At 39.1% G+C, this 22,288-nt stretch overlaps 1 protein-coding gene across 17 annotated transcripts in view; it reads left to right on the top strand.

The window, feature by feature from the left end:
- Positions 1-21,187, top strand: part of LOC127941610 (histone-lysine N-methyltransferase EHMT1-like) — a 30,810-nt gene extending 9,623 nt beyond the window's left edge. For 4 of the 17 annotated variants that reach the window (XM_052536872.1, XM_052536884.1, XM_052536881.1 and 1 more), the window contains exons 2-27: positions 6,957-7,044; positions 7,432-7,925; positions 8,096-8,258; positions 8,895-9,058; positions 9,299-9,457; positions 9,659-9,727; positions 9,859-9,976; positions 10,082-10,219; positions 10,770-10,915; positions 11,405-11,548; positions 11,726-11,952; positions 12,075-12,266; positions 12,392-12,474; positions 12,553-12,659; positions 12,860-12,982; positions 13,108-13,209; positions 13,992-14,096; positions 14,238-14,392; positions 14,910-15,077; positions 15,192-15,336; positions 15,487-15,564; positions 16,064-16,179; positions 17,848-17,934; positions 18,112-18,190; positions 19,119-19,294; positions 19,448-21,187. In XM_052536872.1, coding sequence (XP_052392832.1) covers positions 6,957-7,044; positions 7,432-7,925; positions 8,096-8,258; positions 8,895-9,058; positions 9,299-9,457; positions 9,659-9,727; positions 9,859-9,976; positions 10,082-10,219; positions 10,770-10,915; positions 11,405-11,548; positions 11,726-11,952; positions 12,075-12,266; positions 12,392-12,474; positions 12,553-12,659; positions 12,860-12,982; positions 13,108-13,209; positions 13,992-14,096; positions 14,238-14,392; positions 14,910-15,077; positions 15,192-15,336; positions 15,487-15,564; positions 16,064-16,179; positions 17,848-17,934; positions 18,112-18,190; positions 19,119-19,294; positions 19,448-19,631 — 3,810 coding nt within the window. In that variant the 3' untranslated portion in view covers positions 19,632-21,187. Of the gene's footprint in view, positions 1-809; positions 925-3,556; positions 3,695-5,292; positions 5,711-5,737; positions 5,762-6,956; positions 7,045-7,431; positions 7,926-8,095; positions 8,259-8,894; positions 9,059-9,298; positions 9,458-9,658; positions 9,728-9,858; positions 9,977-10,081; positions 10,220-10,769; positions 10,916-11,404; positions 11,549-11,725; positions 11,953-12,074; positions 12,267-12,391; positions 12,475-12,552; positions 12,660-12,859; positions 12,983-13,107; positions 13,210-13,991; positions 14,097-14,237; positions 14,393-14,909; positions 15,078-15,191; positions 15,337-15,486; positions 15,565-16,063; positions 16,180-17,847; positions 17,935-18,111; positions 18,191-19,118; positions 19,295-19,447 lie in introns of those variants that run through there. The other 13 variants (XM_052536878.1, XM_052536887.1, XM_052536873.1 and 10 more) reach the window with 11 other exon arrangements.
- Positions 21,188-22,288: the final 1,101 nt, after the last annotated feature.

The raw sequence follows: 22,288 nt of genomic DNA, 5'->3' as shown, positions 1-22,288 counted from the left end.
AAGACCGTAAATTAAAAATAAATAAATTAAACAAAAAGGATGTAACATAGGTGTAAAATCATTTTTTAAATTGGATATTTACTACATTTTCATTAGAAACAGCACAATGAAATAAATAATAATAATTAAAATTTTCTCTTGAGCTAGTCTAAATATTCAGTTAAAATATACCAATTGTACTGTTGAAACTGTATCTGTGAAATATGCTTTTCCTCAAGTATCTTTTAATGGAGTCAATTTACGTTCATTGGCTCCAGTGCAGGTTCCTTGTTTAATGTAAATGATTTCAGTTTTAGAGACAGAGAAACTGAAACTGATCCGAGAAGACTATATCAAATCTTCATTGATTTTCATTAGCCTCTGCTAGCATTTACTCGACCACCAACCCATATAAAGCAGCATGTTGAATTCTGCATCCCATTAAAATACAAATGTACCAAACAGCTTGTTTTCAGACAGCTTTGATTTGACTACTAACATTAATAAATGTTTTTGCCACTGGTTTCTCTGGGTCTTGTGTCTCTTGTGACATCTCTGCCCTACTAAGGGACTCAGAAGAGATAAAGACCTCTTGAGAGACGACAGCAGATAAAGAATAACACCGTCTTGCTCCTGATTCCTGTGCTAGCCAGCAGAGCTTCATGTTTCTATGGCTTCACTATACATTTCCTGCTCCTTTCTAGCAATGAAATGGCTGCCTGAATTCGTTGTTGCCCTGCTCTCAGGAGAGAAAAAAAAAAACGGAAATTTGAACTGACTGGGCATGCTCAGTGTGAGCTTTAGCTAGCTTAACCGACAGAGGGAGCCTCTGGGTCACATGATCAACAAGCCGGTTGAATGCTTGCATGCGGGAGGAGAAAGAAAAGAGAAGCAGTCAGCTCGAAGCTCTTTCTCCCTCAGTGGAGGCCATCGTTGTGAAAGCAGGTATGAAACCAATGGAGGAACCTTCAGTTACTCAGTGCTTGGGTTCTTCATCACGCCGGTTCTGAATGTGCATCATTTGAGACTCGTCATCTTGTTTCCTTGTGTTTTGTCATCACTTACTCATCTCATCTCATCTCATCACTTTCAGTCCATTGATGTTCAGAGGAGAGGAACGCTCTGAGAAATGACTGGAATATGGCATCCAGTCTTCCTCTTAAGCTTTCAGCCAGTGCTGTAGTCAACGGCCCTCTCAGCTGAAACAGTTGCATGCAGTGTCAAAATCCGTTTGAGCTTGAAACCATCAACAGTGGCTTTTCCCTCCTTCACAGAGGTCTGAGTCAATGTTTGAAGTCTTGAGGAAAAAATCCTGGGGATTAATAGCGTTTGTGGTCAGATGGTTGCTGCTTCTGTTGGCACAAAACTACAGAGAAATATAAAGCAAGGGAAGAGGAGTGGTTTCTGAATACTGGGCAGCAAGCAAGTGGTGGTTGACTTGCATCTCATTTTGGATCATCTCTTTTGACATCCTGGACCTTTTAGTTTGTATTTGCTCATTCTGCCTGTTTTGGTGTCTTCATTGATCTGGATCCAGAGAATTTTAGATGCCTTTAAACAGTGGAGACCTAGCAAGCATCCCAAAATGTTTTGCGCGCTGGCTTTTAGAATTCTTTAATAGTCACAATGAAATCTAAATATTTGGTTCTTAATCTCTCTTTTTTTTTTTATGGAATTTCGCAGTTATCATAAATGATTCTTCTGTGCATGTTGTTATTTATTTTTTAAATTCCTGTTCCTTTGTAATCTTTAATCAAAAATAGTCTTCATAACGATATCTCTTCTTCAATACGTATTGCACTGGTTCAATGTTATTAACATTCCAAACAATATTAGACAAAAACAATTCTCATTCGAGAAGCTGTTTCACTTGGATATACATCACAAAAAGACGATCACAGTTTCTGCTTCTTGTCGACTTTGATTAGCATTTGAAACTGTAGACATTGTACCACTATATACTTTTCAATTTTTATTATGTTACATTGTCAAACTTCACACATTTTTTATGAAACTAGTTCAGTACTGTTTTTAAAATAAATATTTTATATTGCTTTTTTTTTTAGCAGTCAGATCAAATGGCTGATGTTTGATGTTCTCTGATGTTCTTTTGGTTGATTCGTCACACTGGAAAAGGCAGGTCGTCAATTGTAGAGGCAATGCATTGTGGGATACATTATTTTTCATTGTTTGCTCTGTTGTATTTGCACGTTGCCATAAATTGTTGGTAACTTTATTTCATGCATAATTTTCATGGTATGCATACCATATACTGTAGAAATGGTAAGTAGTGTTGTAGTATGCTCTTCCAAACATAGAAATATTATTCAGGAAGAAAAAAAAAATGTGCAGGCCTGGGCCTGTTTTGAGAACCTAGGCTGCCAGTAGGAGGAGACTGCAGTAAATCTGAAAACTTTCTTTTTGTATGTTTCCTAAGAGAACTATTTGAAACCGTCCAGTTGCAGAGAGGCTTTAACAAGAAACAGGTTGTGTGACTAGACTGATGACACAGTTTAGCGGTTGGTTTTTGCTGTAGAACTAAAGAGTGAGGCCTGTTGTTGTTTCCCAACCTTCTCCAAATGTGAATTGACCAAACAGACATAATGTCATGTTGAGTTTCATTTTACATATTTTGTAATGTGTGATGAAATCCTTTTGTGGTTTTGTGGGGCAAACTCATTTGTTGCATTCGAATGCATTGGTGTCCTGTGTCTTGGTTTGTATTTTGGTATCTTCATTGATTGCCATTCATGCGTGAGTCACAGCCACCGCTGACACTGTACGGTCACTTTGGCTCTGGTATTTGGCTGCACGCATATTAAACTAAAATGAAGGTGTGATTCATTTTAAGCACTCTCATTATTTCATACGTCCTCATTAAGAAATTGTGCTCTCGGCTTTCGGTGTGTGTTGAAACTATTAGGAAGCAAGGGTCAACAAAATCCTCATGTGGTTTTGTTGTTTGCTCTTTGATCTCTGCAACTGAATGGTATGATAAAACCCGGGTCACCATTCACCTCTGAATCCACAGCTCAGGTTAATGAAGTCAACTCTTAAAAAATCCCACCGGGTGGCTGTTTAAATCTTAGCAGAGAAGCTGATCGTATGCATGTGGAATGGAAGAACCTGTTTATTGGTGGAGAGCTGAAAAGTAATGCTGCAATTACAAAGATATTGCGATTCTCCATTGACAATTATATGAAATGGGTGATATCCAGATAATTACTGAGAATGTATTTTTACGAACCCCGGTGTAGTCTTATATGTGCATGTATACTTTTTAGAAGCATAAAATGGAGTTATTTGATATAAAATCAGTTTTTACTCCTATATTATATCTCGATTTTTATATTTAAACTCTAAATGTGTTGCTCGCCACACATAGCTGTTGGTCTGATATCCCCAATCCACCCAAATCTCAGTCCAGCACCCCATATCCAGTGGAAAACATTCCCTGTCTGGCTCGTCGTATCAGTAAACACTGTGGCTACAAAATGGTGGAAAGGAGCAGAAGGCCCTTCCCTCCTCTTTCCTCTACTGAGCATGTTCCCTCTTTGGCCTGTAGGGGGAGGTCCAGGGAAACAACTGGATAATCGCAGTCAAATGCTTTTCTCTCAATGAGAGGAATGTTGGAGCTGATATCTGGGATCCATTTCAGCTGGTCTGCTTGGAACATGTTTTGGCGGCGAAAAGATCACTGGAGTTAATATTCAAGGTGATGGTTTACAGTATAATGATATCATAAAAGGGCTTGACATGATTTGGGGAGATTCTGTGAATGGAAAATGATGGGAAATGCAGCTCTTTTTGGTTGCTGATCATTTTTAATGCGGCTGTGCCAAGTTGTTCTTCCTGTGAAACTGTGAATGGTACTGAAAACCACCACGCATGCTAGAAATGCCAAGAGTGTGGGATATACTAGCTGTGGTTAGGTCAGAGCATCTGTGACGTTTGGGCAACATGGTGATGGTGCAGATTCTCTTGAAATCAGCTGCAGATTTGCATTTGTTCATATCCTTGCATGTAGGCCTCTGAAATGCCAGTTTAGACTGGTTTTAGTTTCGGTTGTTGAAGGGAACTTGGTGTGCTGATAAATTCCCTTTAACATCTGAAGCTAGTGCACACTCTTTGTGTTTGGGTCTGAATGCATTTCTCCCCGTTGTCCAACAAAATGAAATGCAATGTCTTACAAAGGGAGATTGAGTGAGAGGTCGTATTAATCAATCTATTCAAAAGCAGTTTTCCATGAGTGAACTTTTACTCTCTAACAGCTAAGAATAACTGGCTAATTAAATTTAAAAGAAAATAAGAAAAAAACGAGATTATCTAGATAACGGTTAGTCTGCTGTTATTAGTTGACAGTTGAGACCAACTAGACAACACTGTGTCAGTCTATATATTATGGATTCTTAAACTGTTAGATTTTTGAAATATTTATATTTCCGGAGACTATTTTTCTCATGTGCCAAGAATGTCTCTTCAGCTTTTCTCTCTTTGCTTTAAGAATGTTTTTCTAAGATAAGTAAAATTATGTCCTGAACTAATTTAAGAAATTTAAACCAGTGATCCAAACCAGGCTTTAGTGGGCACCTGAAGGATTTAGATTTTGCTGTATTAAATTTATTCAACAAACATTATGACTTCAAACAGAAACATTTATGACTTTCAATTGATTTAAATAATATGATAAATCTTCTTTTTTGTTTGCGTCATTAATTAATGCATTGTTACTTATTAAAGCAACAGAATTAAGTAGGATGGTATTTCATAGACAGACCAGACAGAAGCAGATTTCTTTACTCATCTTCTCATTAATGTTTTTACTAATGACTGTGTGTTTCGCTTGTATAATTTGAGCTTTGATGCTAATTACATGCAAAGACTGCAAATGACTTGTTAATCTGGATTCCGTTCATGAATAAATTTGCTGTTACTGGGGATGGAGGGGTGCTTGAGCCTTACTGATGGGGCAGTTGAGGCACAGAAGACAAAAATGGTTGGGAAACACAGCTCGAGTTCAAGGATTTCGGTTAGAATTGTTGCTTAAAAGGGTGCTCTCCAAACAAGAGACGTTTTGTAATAACCAAGGTATGTCTTCATCAGAGATGCAGATGAATGCTGGTAAGACACAAGGATACCGACGTGACAGACCTCGGAGTTTAACCACAATCTGTTGGGCTGGTTTGATAAGGTGTGATGGGGTCTTTGTATTGTCAGTGGAGCAGATCTTGCCTGGTTTTGGCAGGGAAAGCGGGGACTCTTATTATGAAGTGGCTCCCCTGGTGGCAAGAGAGAGGAACAGAAAGCCACACAACCTCCTTTGTTGCAAGAGCAGCTCCATAGAGCAGACATTTTCTGGCTGTGCAACGGAAGGCAGCCGGCGTGTCTGCCAATCAGATGAGGTCTGGGGATCGAGGCTGGGGTGGGGGAGGGGACAAACGGTGGGAGAAAGCTCGGATTTGCTTGTAATTACTGCACCCTGTGACCTACCTCTTCCTTTTTGAGCCTGGCTGCAGAGATTCACTCCAGTAGTTGGAAGCTGGTATGTGAGTGAGACTGGATGCACTTCAGTTGCATGGCTCGAGGACATCTGTCTTTGCTTCCAGACAAAAAAAATCAACAAGTCTATCTCATCACCTCTACCTTGCTGTTTGTTTCCTGTTCAGGGTTTATTGTAAACTTGCTTCTTCAGTGACAAGCGAATTGGGTGAAGCTGAAATCCTTGATGCAGGTGATCACCTGACGTTGTACCAGGTTTCTCCTGGCTGCTTGGGATGTGGTAGTAAGTTGAGTAGTAGCTCAAAGGATTACACGTGATCTCAGATGTCTTCCTAGGCCAAAGAAAGCTTGATCTGTTCTGTCCGACTGTATGGGAGTCTTGTACAGGGACATTGTCTTTAGGAACGAGACCTGGGCATTAGGACACTCTTTCTAGAGTTGTGTTTTCTTGTGATTTTGTTAGATCTCAAGGATGTGACACATCTGATGTTGGCAGTTTGGTCTCTCGATGCACCTTTAGAGAGGACTTTCCATGAAATCTCAGCACTTTCCCAAATTTGGCTTTGAATGTACTTACTGAAACAGGGATTTTTTTTTTTTTTTTTTTGGTGGCTTGTTTTGTTTCACTTACCGTAGCAAGAGGGAGTGGAACATGGACATTATCAAGCTATGGATCAAGCGGTCACTTCCGGTGGACCGGTAGCCAAGAACGAAAGGGACTAATTCAACCAGAACATGTAAAATGAGAGAGAGAGAGAGAGAGAGAGAGAGAGAGAGAGAGAGAGAGAGAGAATGGTGCAATTAGGGAGCAAGAGCATACTGGGCCTCAGTGTCCACTCTCTTTCTGTTAATTATTTTATGTTGTTGTTGTTATAAACGTCAAGATATTATTGGGACTGGTCACGACATGACTTTTTTAAAAAAAAATTATTGTTTTTTTATTATTGGATATATTTTTTTTAGGTATAATGAACCTAGGATTTGGTTGAAACCAGTCATGGCTTAATGCATTGGGAGATATTGAATCTCTTGAAAATATTAGCTTGACTCAGGAGTGATTGACAGCTCAAAGCCCTTGTTGTTCAGATGTTGTTTAGACTGAACCTTTGGGATAAGCCTCTCATATTCCCAAGGGAGGTCTCCATGTTTTTCTTTTTTTCTGTTTTGTTGGCAGTGGCCATGATGATTATATGCTATTTTTAGAAACAGGGGGTCATTTAATTTCGATCCAAATTCTAATTTGATCCGCTTTCATTCTCATTACCGCTTGAATTGTTTAAGACAGGTTATTCCTCCCATCAGCCTGGCTTGGACATTGTAAAGTTTCATCTGTTGGCTTCATGCATTCTCTCCCCTCTCTTTAGGAGGCAGTTTATTCATTACTGCTTTGATACTCCTAGTTTGCTCGTACACATTTTTAACCATGGTATTACATATATTATGGAAACCCAGTAATTTAACTGTGTGCTTGTTTTCAGCCCTCCAGTTTGGCCAATGGGAATTCAGGCAAGAGGGAAAGTATGAAGTCCGAGGGGACAAAAGAGTCTCGCACTGATCAAGAGGAGGGTAAATACTGAATTTATTTTGATACATGAGCATTTATGATATATTGTTGAAATAACGAGTTTTGACTCGTTTCAGTCTCTATAGCCATGTCTTAAAACATTTTGACTCTTTCTTAAATGTTTTATTTATATATATAAAAAAGTTGTTTATTGGAAAACCATCACATTTATTTATTTATTTATTTATTTTTATTTAATTAAGTAATTTATTTGTATTGTATTTTAACAAAATATTAGTTTCTGGTCTCCGGGATAAAAGTCTCTTACTTTTATTTTAAGCACAAATTTTGCTTTATTTTTAACAATATGATGTGCCAAATTGTTTTGAATCTGGAACAACCCCTTAACTCTTAAGACTTAATCCTTTTTTCTGTTCTGTTTCTTATAGGAGGAGATGAAGATCACTTGAACGGGCAAGCCGACCCTCTCAGAGAGACCACTGAGCTGAATGGGACTTATGAAAATATGGACACAAAGAGAACTGAACAGAACCAGTCTGCACAAGGGTCCCCAGCCCGATCCTCAACCATGGAGAATGGACTGTCAGAGACCAAGCCGCCCCACGGCTCTACAGTGGGCAGTAATGGATATATTCTAAGCAAACAGCAGGAAGACACAGTGTCAGCCCCACACAGGACTAACTGGTCTCCCATTGGGGGTTCCACATTGGGGCATGGGACTAAAAGCTCGCCAACTTCAGCTTCAACATTGCGATCCCCAGATCAGGGTTCTTCAAACAGTGCTGCAAGCCCAGGGCCGAGCCCATCAGAGAGACAACCGGAAACAGAGACTAAAAACGGCATAGTATCGAATACATCGCCACCAACAATACATCGCGCACGCAAAACTATGTCAAGGCCGGCCTCAAACCAGACACTAAAGGTAATGAAGATTTGCCAGAATGAAAAAAATTCTACATCAGCCGCACTAGTCATGACTGCAGTGCATTCAGCACTGAACATCCCACAATGTTGTTTCTGTCTGTTTTTTCTTTTTTGTCTCATGAATCATGGTAATGTATACATATAATAGCATTTCTGTTCCTCCTTCAGCTTTTGAATAGGGAAAATAAGGAGCCAGTCATGGTGAAAGATGACAGTCTGGGTAAACCAGAGGCAGTGCAGCCTCCGCCATCTCCAATCCAGAATCAGCTACCTCAAAGCCAAACTGACACCACATCTGTACTGAACACCACACCAGCAAAGCCACAAACAGGTTATACACCGTATTGCCTTTCTTTGTTTCCAACAAACCTTGTCACTCTAAAGCTTTTTGGATGTGGTATTGCATTTACATTTTATTTTCATGTATCTATGCAAAAAGTTCAATATATCGGTATATTGATGGAACAATATAATTTTATGAAGTTTTTTTTTTTTTAAATACTGGCCATTGTTGGGTATTACATTGTGCTAATTTTTTTTTTTTAGATCGCTTAATGTTATGTTTTAATACCAAATAATTGAGTCTTTCATTTGTTTTATTATTTTTAAAAATAATTTTATTAAAATTAAATAAAGTATTGCATTTTAAATGCATTTTATATGCATCAGATTACAGATTAAAATTGACAAAATATACAGTTTATCTCAGCTACTTAGTGAAAATAGTGGACAAATAGAAATTTAGTAATTAGTTGTTAAGAAGTTTTGATTGCACCAAATTGACAGCAACATGTTCATCAATTATATTTGACTTAACATCAAACATGGTTCAAGTTCAAATTGAAATGCAGATAATCTAACCTACATTTTACAGTTTTTCATGGAAATGATCAGATTGCTTTTTACAAAGAAACAAGTGCTTAAAAACAAGCCTATATACCAGAATTCTCTCTTTATGCATTGACAGTTGAACCCAGACCTGTCTCTCCCTCAGTAGCAGCCGTGTCAAGGAAGAAGAAAAGAAAGATGGGAATGTATAGTCTTGTGCCCAAGAAGAAAAATAAAGTTTTGAAACAACGCACAGTTCTGGAGATGTTTCAGCGTATGTCCCAGTCTCCACCCAACCCCCAGGTCAGAGATCGGACCAACAGATTCAAACCTAAAGAGCGAAAAACTATCATCTATACTGTGTTGTTAAAAGTATTCTTTGAGTAGTTGCTTTGATTGTTAGACTGAGACTTGACCATTGGTATTCTTATCTTAATATTTTTGCATTGCTAATTGGTTGAAATTTTCTGTACTTCTTAAAGCCAAGACATGTGACCTCTGACATCTAATGCCTAGTCTTTTTATTCCTTGGCTTCGCTGCAGTCAAAGGAAACGGTGCATGTGAATGGCGAGAGAATAGAGAATGAGTCTGATGAAGAAGAGTCAGAGGAGGGAGAAGACACCGAGGAGGATGAGGAGCTGGTCAGAGTGGATGGAGCTAAATCCTCTCAGGAGGGACCGAAGATAGATTCAGTCTCTCAGGTGGGAATTTCAACAACAAAGCTCATGAGCCAATGGAAAAATGTTCTCGTCCATTCTTTTTTTTTTTTTCTCATCTTGTTGGTTGTTTCCTGGATTTTTTGTCCAAATGGCTTGTTCACAGATTCCGTGATCAAGTTGAGTAGCATCTAATCTTTACATTCCTCTGAAAGGATGTTTATTTGTTAATTTTTCATACAAAAGCCTCTTGAAGAAGAACATGAGTCTGAGGAGTCACCAGAGGGTGAAGAGGAAGGGGATGAATCAGACTTGGTGAGATCACAAACATTCTATCAGAAGACACAGCATAACCAAGAGTTACGCTGACCAGTTTCACAGGATCTGATTTGAGGTTTTCAGATCGTTTCAGTTTGCGGTATGTAAGTTCCTTCTGTCCTCCTCAGAGTTCAGAGTCCAGTCTGAAAAAGAAATGGAAAAAGAAAGTCAAGGGGGACCATGCCTGGCTCCGACCATCAAGGAAGCGCAAGAGGAAATTGAAAGCGAAAACAGAAGGACTATCAGGTACAGTAAATGTTAAAATGCCTGTTTTTCTGGAATATCTGCTGTAGGGCAACACCTCAGCTGTCGATGACTTTAATTTACAAATCTGTCCCATCATAACTCCAGGAATGGAGTCCCAGTCTCAATCTGAGAGCCAGAGCTCCCCATCAGCCCTTTCTGAGAACAGGAAAGAGTATAAAGAAGTCCCATTAGACTCCCTCAACCTAGCAGCACAGGAAGCCTTACTGACATCTCAGAGTACAGGTGAAATGAAATCCTGAATTATTAGTATTATTATAAACATTCTGGGGTATTTAACTTGGGATAGCAGTGAATGATCTTATAGATGAAAATGATGGTTTGTTTTGCAATGAGAAGTCTTTCTTGTTTAATACTATAGAAATATGTATTCTCTTCAAGTTGCAATCTGTTAAATTAACTTAAGGTTCAAAGTAGAAATTGACTGCTTCGTGTAGTTGCAAATACTTTTTTTATGTTTTATGCTTTACCATCTGAGTGGTTTCGATCTCAGTGTCTTGAAAGGCACGTTTGTGTAAATTTGTGTTGTAAGGCCTTTGTGGTGGCCTCCATCTTGGAAAAAATGAGTCATCAAGACTCAACTGATACGGTGCCCCCTGGTGGTCATGTATCTATTGAAGTGTAATCCTAAGCAGTTTGAACTATCTATACAATATTTTCCATTGATATACATCTGATCATCAAGTAACATTCACTCCTTGCCCTCTGTGTTTGCAAAATGATGGTCTTTAAGCTCTTTCAGAATTGTTAGAGCCTTACAGATGGTCTTTCTTAGCTGTTTCAGGGTCAGTGGAGAGCACCGACACCGACATGGTGCAGGAACTGCCCCTTTGCAGCTGTCGAATGGAGATGCCCAAGAGCCGAGAGATTCTCACACTTGCGGACAGGAAGTGTATGGCCACGGAGAGCATTGATGGCCAGGTGGGATGGTTACCCTTGTGAATATGTAGAACAATGCTGGTGACAGTGTTTGCATTTTCAGGAGTACATTATCTCACTATATATAATGGGTACTCAACTCTGGCCCTTGATGTCTTTGAGTTCTCGAGGTCCACAAGCTCTGGCTCTCACTTTTTGATCCAACTCACCTGCGTTTCTAATAATCCTGAAGATTTTTATTCGCTTGTTCAAGTGTGTTTGATGTGCTTTGAGCTAAACTCTGCAGAAAACTGGACCTTAAAGGCCAGAGTTAAGAACACCTGCTATGTACCATCTGAATATGGGTACCAGTTTTGGTGAATAATTCGGTTCAGTACAGAGGGTCCTAGGATTCATCTAACTGCTGAATACTTGGCATCTTCTTTTTCTGTATTGTCATGTTTCATGTTACAATACACGTTTTTCTTACTCTTTTTAAAAGACGAGGTTCTGAACTTTATTCTAACTGGTTCCCTGTTGTTCTGGGGGTAGCTGAGCCGTTGTCAGAGTGCAGTGCTGAAGCACGAGATGATGAGGCCTTCAAACTCTGTCCAACTGCTGGTATTGTGTGAGGACCATCGTACGGGGATGGTCAAACATCAGTGCTGCCCAGGCTGTGGCTTCTTTTGCAGAGCCGTGAGTCTTTGGCTTTACCCAAGAGAACGTTTTTAGGTCTTTGATTGGGTTTCAGCATGACAAGCCAATGGCCAAGAAATTCATGACTGAGTGCATGTGTCTGAAAAGCTCCAGAGATTTTACTTCAGCCACATTTGAGCAAAACACTCAAAGGTATTTCATGTGGCCATCGTGTAGGGCGTCTTCATGGAGTGTCAGCCAGAGGTGAACATCTCCCACCGGTTTCATCGAGCCTGTGCCTCGGTGCTCAACGGTCAGAGCTTTTGTCCACACTGTGGAGAGGAGGTCAGCAAGGCGAAAGAGGTCACCATTGCCAAGGCCGATACGACATCTACTGTGCCTCTCACCCACGGCTCCTGCAAACCCAGCACCTCAGAGGGCAAAGCAGACACCACCACTGGAGGGTATGTGCAAGCTGTTAAATATTATGTACCTAGCTAGGACTTTGTGGATCAGCATCCTTGTAGGATTTTTGGTGTTTGTTTCTCAAACTTTTGGGTTAAAATTGATTTGTTGATCAATAAAGGTCCACTCGGCACGCTATTCTTGGAGAGGGCAAAGCAGATAGCACCTTACACAAACTTCCACAGACACAGGACACATCTGTGTCACCTTTGGGCTTCAGAACCGGACCTGTAGTTGGATCTGGAACCGGACCTCCACCAGGACCGCCTAAGGAAACTCTGGAAAGTGTCCTGCTGGCTCTAGATGCAGAGAAGTAAGAAAACCATCTATTATAGCTTTCGATTATGGCCACATTATCCATATTAACATGGGGTTCAGTCATTATAAAGTCTTGTACAACTTGCACTGACTCATTCCCATCATTTGTTCTACTCCAAGACCCAAGAAGCTTCGGTTTCACCCAAAACAGCTGTACATTTCTGCCAAACAAGGGGAGCTCCAGAAGGTCCTATTGATGTTGGGTAAGAGAGATGCATAAAGTTATATTTCTCATTCACGGTTGTCTTCTCTGTGCTGGAAACCTCCTTTGTCATTCTCAGTGGATGGGATAGACCCTAACTTTAAAATGGAGAGCCAAAACAAACGCACACCGCTCCATGTAGCAGCTGAAGCAGGTCATCAGGAAGTCTGCCATATGCTGGTGCAGGTGAGGGCAAATGCTACTGAGCTAGTATTAGCTGACTCCAAGATTAATCATTAATTCACACCCATAGACCCCACCTGTATGTGGCTTTCTTTTTTTCCCTGTAGTAGTTCTCAGATTTCAATTGCATATACAGTTATGACTTATCAAGAAATGTCGCACTAGGTTTGACCTCAATGACTTTGGCATTGTAACTTTTTCAGGCTGGTGCAAACCTTGACATGTGTGATGAAGACCAGCGGACTCCCCTGATGGAGGCCTGTGAGAACAATCATCTTGACACAGTGCGCTATCTTCTGCGGGCAGGAGCCATCGTCTCTCACAAGGTCAGCTGCCACGAGCAAGAGGGTTGATAAGCCAGTCAGTTTAGCATAACATTCAATCAAATGCTTTTTGAGAACCATTCACTCTGTTTGAAGCCTGATCACACCCTGTTTTCTTTTCTTTTCAGGATGTTGAAGGTTCAACATGTCTCCATCTTGCTGCTAAGACTGGACATTTTGGCATTGTACAACATTTGCTGTCTACAGGCCTTGTAGATATAAACTGCCAGGTTTGGGAACTTCTGTTACATTTAACATTTGTAAAAAATATTTTGAGAATGCGAGATGGTATTTTGGGGGATTTCCACCATTTGAGTCAATAGACTCTGCCAAACATATCTCAGGAATTTCACAACTGCACTAATAGTCCTCCATCCAACTGAAAACTACTCCTACTGATTCTTGTTGTGTGTTTCTCAAAGATTACAAGGCACCTTAATGATGCACTCTCAATTTCTGTTAATTAGTTTTTTAGTCATTTAAAAAAACAAAACAAAAAAAATCTGAAATTCATCTAAAAATTACAGAGTAGAAAATATTTTATTGCTTTGGACATTTTTTCTTTGGCTTTTAATAACCATAACAAAATAACTTTCCACTTATCCATTTAAAAATGTTATCTTAACTTTGAAGTATTATTTATTTATTTATTTATTTATTTATTTTTGTGATTTAAAGTATATATCAGTCGTTCTCAACTAGAGGGCCTCAAGATGACATAAAATGATATGTATTTAAATTTAGTTTTTTTTTTAATTATTATTTAAAAGTGTGGTTTCTAGACCCATGTAAAATAATAAAACCTTAAAAAGCCATGGGCATTTTTGTAATGAATATACATTGTCCTTGTTATTTCAAACTTCAAAGTATTTCATTACATAATAATTGTGAGGAAAAACAATCTTGTAAAAATCCTGATATTCCTCACAATTAATGGTGCTTTCAGTATTGTTGTGGACAGTGGGAGCCATGGGGGTCAAAAATATAGATGTAGATGCATTTCTTGTTCCAGGATGATGGAGGTTGGACAGCCATGATTTGGGCCACGGAGTACAAACATGTAGACCAAGTAAAACTGTTGCTCTCCAAAGGGGCTGACATCAACATCCGAGACAAGGTCTGTGTGCTTTGTTTTGCTCAGTTTCACAGTATTTTGTAGTTGACTGTCATATTTTCAATTATTGCATAGGTTCAGATGACAAAGACGGTTTAAACTGCACTGTATTTGATCTGTTGCAATTGCAAACTTTGATTCTAGGAGGAAAATATCTGTCTACACTGGGCGGCATTCTCTGGCTGTGTGGAGATAGCTGAGATCCTGCTGGATGCAAAGTGTGATCTGAACGCCGTCAACATTCACGGAGACTCGCCGATGCACATAGCGTCACGGGAGAGCCGACTCGACTGTGTGAAGTGAGTAAACCTCAGTTAGGTTTTATCGATCCAGACTGATTGATTGGGAAACTTCCTTTCAGTCTTACAGGTCTGTAATGAGGTAGGCTTATTTACAACTTAGAGACGTCTGAGCCGTCCTCCTTGAAGATAACTGTACTGCAGGATTAAACCCATATCCGATGTACTGAAGTCTAATCAGGTGCTTGTGTAGATCCCAATCAGCTTAAAGCTGCATTTTTTTTATTGGAGACTGGATCAATGTCATATAGATTTATTGAAGCTGGACACTAGCAATAAAGGCATGCTCTCATCGTTTCCTGGACAAATGGCAGGCAGTTACAGTGATTGGTTGGAGTCCTGAATGTAATATTGCCACAGGAGAAGATGGATTACACATGTGATTTTTCACCCTTAGAATTGGTTTGTTTGAAACCCATGAATTAAAACACTAAGAATGAAAATGTGAACATTTTTGGAGAATGGTAGTTACTTTTAGTAAAAACTTTTAAAAATATCTCTTATGTGCCACCTGTAGCTTGTTTCTGTCACGAGGTGCTGACATAAGTCTTAAGAACAAAGAGGGAGAAACGCCCATGGAGTGCTCCAGCCAGAACTCGAAGGTTTGGACGACCCTTCAAGCCAGCAAAAAGCAGAGAGAAGCTAACATCAACCAGACTGACCCTGTAGAGAAGCTTCTCAACAGGTAGATCCACTTATTTCATATCTCATTGTCCTTCAGCTCACAGTATTGCCATGTTTATCTAAACCAGAATTAAGACCTAAATTAGCTTTTAAATGACCGTGTAATTGTGTTTAGGGACATCGCCAGAGGCTACGAGAAAGTCCCCATCTCGTGTGTGAATGCGGTGGATAGCGAACCCTGTCCTGACAACTACAAATACGTCCCTGATAGCTGTGTGACGTCACCAATGAACATTGACAAAAATATCACCCACTTGCAGGTAAACAAGCTAACTCCTGTTTTTATTGTGCTCAATGATTATAAGAAAAACAATTAATCAACTCAAATTTGAGTTGGCTGGTTAGCTAAGACAGAACATTGAGTGATAAATCTCAGGGAAAAGATGTATAATTGTTATTTCACTCTGCAGTACTGCGTCTGTAAAGACGATTGCTCCTCAGCTAGCTGCATGTGTGGACAACTCAGCCTGCGCTGCTGGTATGATAAAGTAAGTCCATTTCTAAGCTCTCTTCATGTTATATCTGTAAATTAGGAATATTTGGAAAATTTTGAAGCACATTTACATGAATTACTAGGTCTACTAGCGCTTACTAGTAGTTACATGAATTACTAGCGCTTACTAGCAGTTACATGAATTACTAGCGCTTACTAGCAGTTACATGAATTACTAGCGCTTACTAGCTGTTAATGTAATTTGACTTGGAAAACATCTCCACCTAGAGGTGGAACTAGCTAAGTACAAGACGATGCAAAATGGTCTAGTCAAAAGTATCAGTGGTGCTAAATCAAATATCACTGATTCTAATGCCCATGCTTAAAAATGTTTGTTAATTGTACTTAAAGTATTAAACTAGCTTAGGTAATATTGATATCTTTATCGTTCTATGTAATCTAGCATCATGGTGGCGAGTTTTGAATTGCCAAGCACCATGTTGTAATGTGCATTTTTGTACGAGAGTTCAAATGTTTTTTGTTTGTGGCGTCAGGAGAGCCGTCTACTGCCTGAGTTCTGCAATGAGGAGCCACCTCTTATATTTGAGTGCAACCATGCCTGCTCGTGCTGGAGAACATGCAAAAACCGTGTGGTACAGAACGGACTGAGGTACCTCACATCCATGCTGATTTATGTCAGTAAAATAACTGTTGCTGATCTCATGATTTTCATTCTTGTGTAATTAATAGCAAGAAAAGATTGTCATCCCAAAACGTTTTGTGATATATATATATTTTTTTGTTTGTTTATAATTTTCTACTCCTATTTTTGTGTACAATTGCGCCCCGCTATACAAACCCGATTCATTTTGAAATGTCATGCCAAATATTGGCTCATTTTGGATTTCATGAGAGCTACACATTCCAAAAAAGTTGGGACAGTTAGTAGTAAGAGGCCGGAAAAGTTAAATGTACATATAAGGAACAGCTGGAGGACAATTTGCAACTTATTAGGTCAATTGGCAACATGATTGGGTATAAAAAGAGCCTCTCAGAGTGGCAGTGTCTTTCAGAAGTCAAGATGGGGAGAGGATCACCAATTCCCCCAGTGCTGCGTCGAAAAAATAGTGGAGCAATATCAGAAAGGAGTTTCTCAGAGAAAAATTTTCTCAGAGGAAAAAAGTTATCATCATCTACAGTGCATAACATCATCCAAAGATTCAGAGAATCTGGAACAATCTCTGTGCATAAGGGTCAAGGCTGGAAAACCATACTGGATGCCCGTGATCTTCGGTTCCATAGACGGCACTGCATAACATACAGGAATGATACTGTAATGGAAATCACAACATTGGCTCAGGATTACTTCCAGAAAACATTGTCAGTGAACACAATCCACCGTGCCATTCGTCGTTGCCAGCTAAAACTCTATAGGTCAAAAAAGAAGCCATATCTAAACATGATCCAGAAGCGCAGTTCCAATTTTAAATGAGCCTCTGGGCCAAGGCTCATTTAAAATTGACTGTGGCAAAATGGAAAACTGTTCTGTGGTCAGACAAATCAATGCTGAAAGGTATATCCAAATTCTAGAACAACATGTGCACCCATCCAGACGTCGTCTATTTCAGGGAAGACCTTGCATTTTCCAACATGACAATGCCAGACCACACACTGCATCAATTACAACATCATGGTGTAGAAGAAGGATCCGGGGACTGAAATGGCCAGCCTGCAGTCCAGATCTTTCACCCATCGAAAACATTTGGAGCATCATAAAGATAAAGATGCGACAAAGAAGACTTAAGACAGTTGAGCGACTAGAAGCCTGTATTAGGCAAGAATGGGACAACATTACTATTGCTAAACTTGAGCAACATGTCTCCTCGGTCCCCTGACGTTTGCAGGAATCTCCTCTTCTTTTATAAAAAGAAGAGAGGATGCCACACAGTGGTAAACATGGCCTTGTCTCAACTTTTTTTGAGATGTGTTGATGCCATGCAATTTCAAATGAACTTATTTTTCCCTTAAAAGTATACATTTTCTAGTTTTAAACATTTGATATGTCATCTGTGAAACTTCCACATCATTGCATCCTGTTTTTATTCACAATTTGTACAGTGTCCCAACGTTTTTGGAATCGGGTTTATAAATCTATGGACACTAGTTTGAAAACTTTTTATATAGAGAACAGGATGATTTATATATTGGCTATATCTGTTATATGTGTCATTCAGTATAATGCTGAAGTTTATTATTTATTTTACAAAAAAACTCACTTAGTTGTTATATTGTAGTACATGATGTGGATTGAGTGGTTTTCTCTTAAATTGTTTCTTAGGATAAGACTGCAGTTGTTCAGGACGCAAATGATGGGATGGGGTGTCAAGACGTTACAGGATATCCCGCAAGGAACATTTGTTTGCGAGTGAGTTTCTTATTTAGAACCCTTTTGAGCTTTATGATGTTTCTAAAGTTGACTGAGGCCTGTGACATATCTTCCTGACTGTGTGTGACTGTGCAGATGTTTGTTTAGGTGTGTCAGTGTGGATACGATTGTGTGCTAAGTGTGTTTGTACCCTAATGTCTCATTTCCTTCCAACAGATATGTTGGTGAGATCATCTCTGATGCCGAAGCAGATGTCAGAGAGAATGACTCCTATCTTTTCAGTCTGGACAGCAAGGTATTGCCACCCTAAGATGACTTCCCTTCAAAATCACATTACCTCTCCTGTCTGCTCCTGGCAATAGTGGATTATCTGCATGCCTGCGAGAACATTTTGCATATATCATTAAGATGACCTCTGTCAGCACAGAAGAATAATTTATTCTTTATTTATTTGACTGTATCATGATATTTTAGTACTTGTATTTTAGGCCTTCAGTAGTCTTGCATAGACAGATGTTGGATTGATGGCATAAAATCTGGGCTGTACTACAGCTTATTCTGGCCGAGAACCATCAATTTAAAAGGAAGAGTCTAACCAGCATGCAAGCAAGCAACCACAAAGGGAAAAAACTGAACTACTGAAATCAATTATGATAAGAAATTAATCAGATTTATACTTTTTAAAAGTATTCTAAAATTAATAAATGAAAGGTGATTAATACTTTAAATAAATAATTAATTAAAACCCATTAAAAAGGACGCATTAAATTGATCAGAAGGAACAGTGAATGTTTATACATTGTCAAAATCAATTTTAGTAATGGCTCCTGAAAATTCAGCTTTACTATTGCAGGAATAAATTGCATTTTAAAATACAGTATATTGAAACAGAAAACAGTTACATTTTAGATTGTAATATTTCACAATATTATGTTTGTTTTTTTTTCCATTAAAAAAGAATCATACATATTCTACTGGTGTGTGTGTGTGTGTATGTGTGTATATATATATATATATATATATATATATATATATATATATATATATATATATATATATATATATATATATATATATATATCTCTGTGTGTGCGTGCGTGCGTGCGTGTGTGTGTGTGATTATGTGTAAAATACTTAAAAAGAATAAGGAATAATGAAAGCTCATCCTAATTGCTCTCTTCAGTCTGACCTTCTCAATGTATTTTCTTTCACTGCTGTTGCAGGTGGGTGATATGTACTGCGTTGATGCGCGTTTCTATGGCAACATCAGCCGCTTCATAAACCATCACTGTGAGCCGAATCTGTTTCCCTGTCGAGTGTTCACCTCTCACCAGGACCTCAGATTTCCTCACATCGCGTTCTTCGCCTGCAAGAACATCAGTGCCGGAGACGAACTTGGGTCTGATTTGCATCATTGTCCGTTTACTAGCTAATACTCAATTTAGGTTGACTCATCATGTTAGTTTCCTCATCGTGCAATTCATGAATGCATTTGTCGGCGCTCATTTATTTTTACCGGAATATAAAATTGGAATTTCTCTCCCCGTCTCAGGTTTGATTACGGTGATCACTTCTGGGATGTAAAAGGGAAGCTGTTCAGATGCCAGTGTGGCTCGTCCAAATGCAAGCACTCAGCCACTGCCGTCGCCCAGAGACAGGCAGACAGTACGCCGGGAGACCAGCAGCCCAGCACCCTGCCCGATACCAGCTCGTCCACCCCATCCAGCCCCAGCTAAGCCCTCTGACAACCATCTTTCTCACATAAGACATCCGGTTCTCCTACTTTTACGGTCACCTCCCATCACCAGCACGGGCACTTCTGCTATCTCTAATCAGCTCCGGTTACCAACCCGGGCCACTTGATGCCACACCCACAGTGCCACATTTATCTCTGGTGGTCTGAAAGCCTTGATTGGTTAAAACGGTTTAGGGGTTTGAAGTCTTGAAGGTGCACAGTTAGAGTTTTTTTCAGGGTGTTCACTACGCACATTTTGTAGAGGTTTTTTATCCTCACCCTGCCCCTTTGGGCCGTGATACATCATGAAAAGAGCTCAAAGTGGATTCCTGTTTTTTTTTCTCTTGAGAATGATCCTGTTTGAGCCAGTTTTTGGACTTTGCAACCGGTTTCCGTTGAGTGCTACCTTATTCTTGTCGCACAGTGTTCTCCTGCCCGACTCGAACTCCTGCGTCATTCGCATACACGCATCTTGTCCTCTTTTATGAACTTTATTCTTCAAGGTTTTACTTCAGCTGTCAAGGTCAGCGAAAACTGAACTATCGATTCCCAAATGAGTTTCAAATAATGTTCGTTTAACACTTCATGCATCTGTTTGGTTTACTTTTCTTCAGAATTTAGTTTTTGTACATTCACAGAATATGCAGATTATTATGTAAAGGTATTCAAAGACCAACCTTTTTATCCCAGTATCCTTTTCTGAGTCCTTCAGTGGGCTGTATTAACTTGAGATGAGCTATTGGCTAGCGATCATTGGACTTAAGCGCCCATCTGTGATTGGTTCACAGACGCAGGACGTCATGTCAGTGCTACCAAAGTCATGAAAAGGCCTCTGAACAGGACATTTTGGCCCTATTTCCTCCCGGTAAAAAGCCCAGGTCTTGAGTATAAATGCGTTTTAATGGCGAATCGCCACTGGAAATGCAAATTAATCCTGGACGAGTCTAAAAACGAGCCCTATGGGTTATTTCCTGCATGTTACAGGCCTGGTTAGACACGGCTGTTGTTATACATAGTACTTGCACCCCCCATCAATGCAACTGTAAAATATTTCTGTGCATACTTTCGGTCACAATGATGGAACCTATTAGCATGCTTTTGAGGCACGTGCTTTAGGAATAGGACTGGAACGTTTCCCTCTGGTGGAATGAAATGCGGTCGGGTGTAGGAAAACGCAAATGGTGCTGAAAAAAGGTTTTTGTTATTTTTTTTTTATTACTAAGTGAATACAAGTTGTAAAATATGGTTTTCTTTTTCATTTGTATTTTTTAATTGGCATCACTTTGTTTTTTTCTAACTGTAATTTGACATAGTTAGCCTGTATCAATTTTGTTCCATAAGTTCACGTTGATGGTGAAACTATGACAGTCTTTTTAAATGTTGATAGTGTAGTCATGTCCTTCGTGCAAATCAAGACATACAGTAGAGTTTCAAAACACTGCAAAATGAGGAGGAACAAAGAAAACTGTAACACATTTCTGGACCGTGAACCATGATGCACAACCGTTCTGGTTGTGTTTTTCTTTTTCAATAAATTTACTACTCATAAAAGAGAAACATCTCTGTCACTGTCATGCAAGGGTAACATCAAGTATGATGAGAACTAGTTTTTAATATCTGCTGTTCATCTAATAACTCTCTTTGAAGAAGCAGATAATTCATGTTTTGTCTTTGGAGTAACACTTTTTAAACCCATGTGGCCACAAATGTGATGCAAAACAGGAAGCCTTTTGATTATTTATTTATAAATTCTTTGATTATTCTTTTCCTGATTACTTGAGATTTGAGTTGTAATTGATTCAAAGAAATGTGAGCTGATAATTGAGCCGCTTTGACTTTTGATAAAGGCTTTTTACTAATGAGACAGGAAACCTCCTTTCCGCATTCCACAGTTGCAGACTTTTAAGACCTGTTCACTATTACAGCGGTCAGTACAATTATGAAGATCACGCTTCGTGGATAGACTGTTACGGCTGAGAAGCTGGATTGTGAAAATTCATAGAGCTGCACAAGGTTAACAATTAAGCAGAGCCATGAAGAGGTCAACACCGCATTACTCTGACTGGAAGGAGAGAAAATCAGCTGTCATCTATGGTAGGATGTTCACTGGGTTTGTCTTTCGAGGTTGCCGTGTCATTAAGTGGGTTGTGGATTGTTACTCATCTGTATCATAGTGAACTCTTTAGTTTATTTTCATAATAGATAATGATGTAAATGACTTGCTTTAGTGACATTTAGTGGCATTTAGGTTTAGTGACATTAAATGATGAGCTGAGACTGAATGTCTTTTTCTGGGTGAATTTCACAAAAACATGTCCAGGTTATGTACAAGGGAAGCTTGTTTCTGCCACGTGTTTAAAAAAAAAAATTAATAAGGTAATTGCGGCCATTTTATCTCACAATTCAGTGTTTGCATCCAACAAATCTGAGTTTACACCTTAAAATTTCAAATTTATAGTCTGAATTTTAAGATATAAATTCTTAAATTATGAGGGAAAAGTCTGAATTGTAAAAAGTCTTAATTGAATAATTCACAGTTGTACTAGTTTTTGTCCTGTGGCGAAACAGGCTTCCATAAATTTTGCATTGTGATATTTACTTATGACAATAATAAGGATTCGTTTTTTTTTAATCATTACCTTTTTTCATTCCAAATAT

The sequence above is a fragment of the Carassius gibelio genome, chromosome A21, assembly GCF_023724105.1.
Source record: "Carassius gibelio isolate Cgi1373 ecotype wild population from Czech Republic chromosome A21, carGib1.2-hapl.c, whole genome shotgun sequence".
NCBI lineage: Eukaryota > Metazoa > Chordata > Actinopteri > Cypriniformes > Cyprinidae > Carassius > Carassius gibelio.
This window is presented reverse-complemented; position numbering and strand designations above follow the sequence as displayed.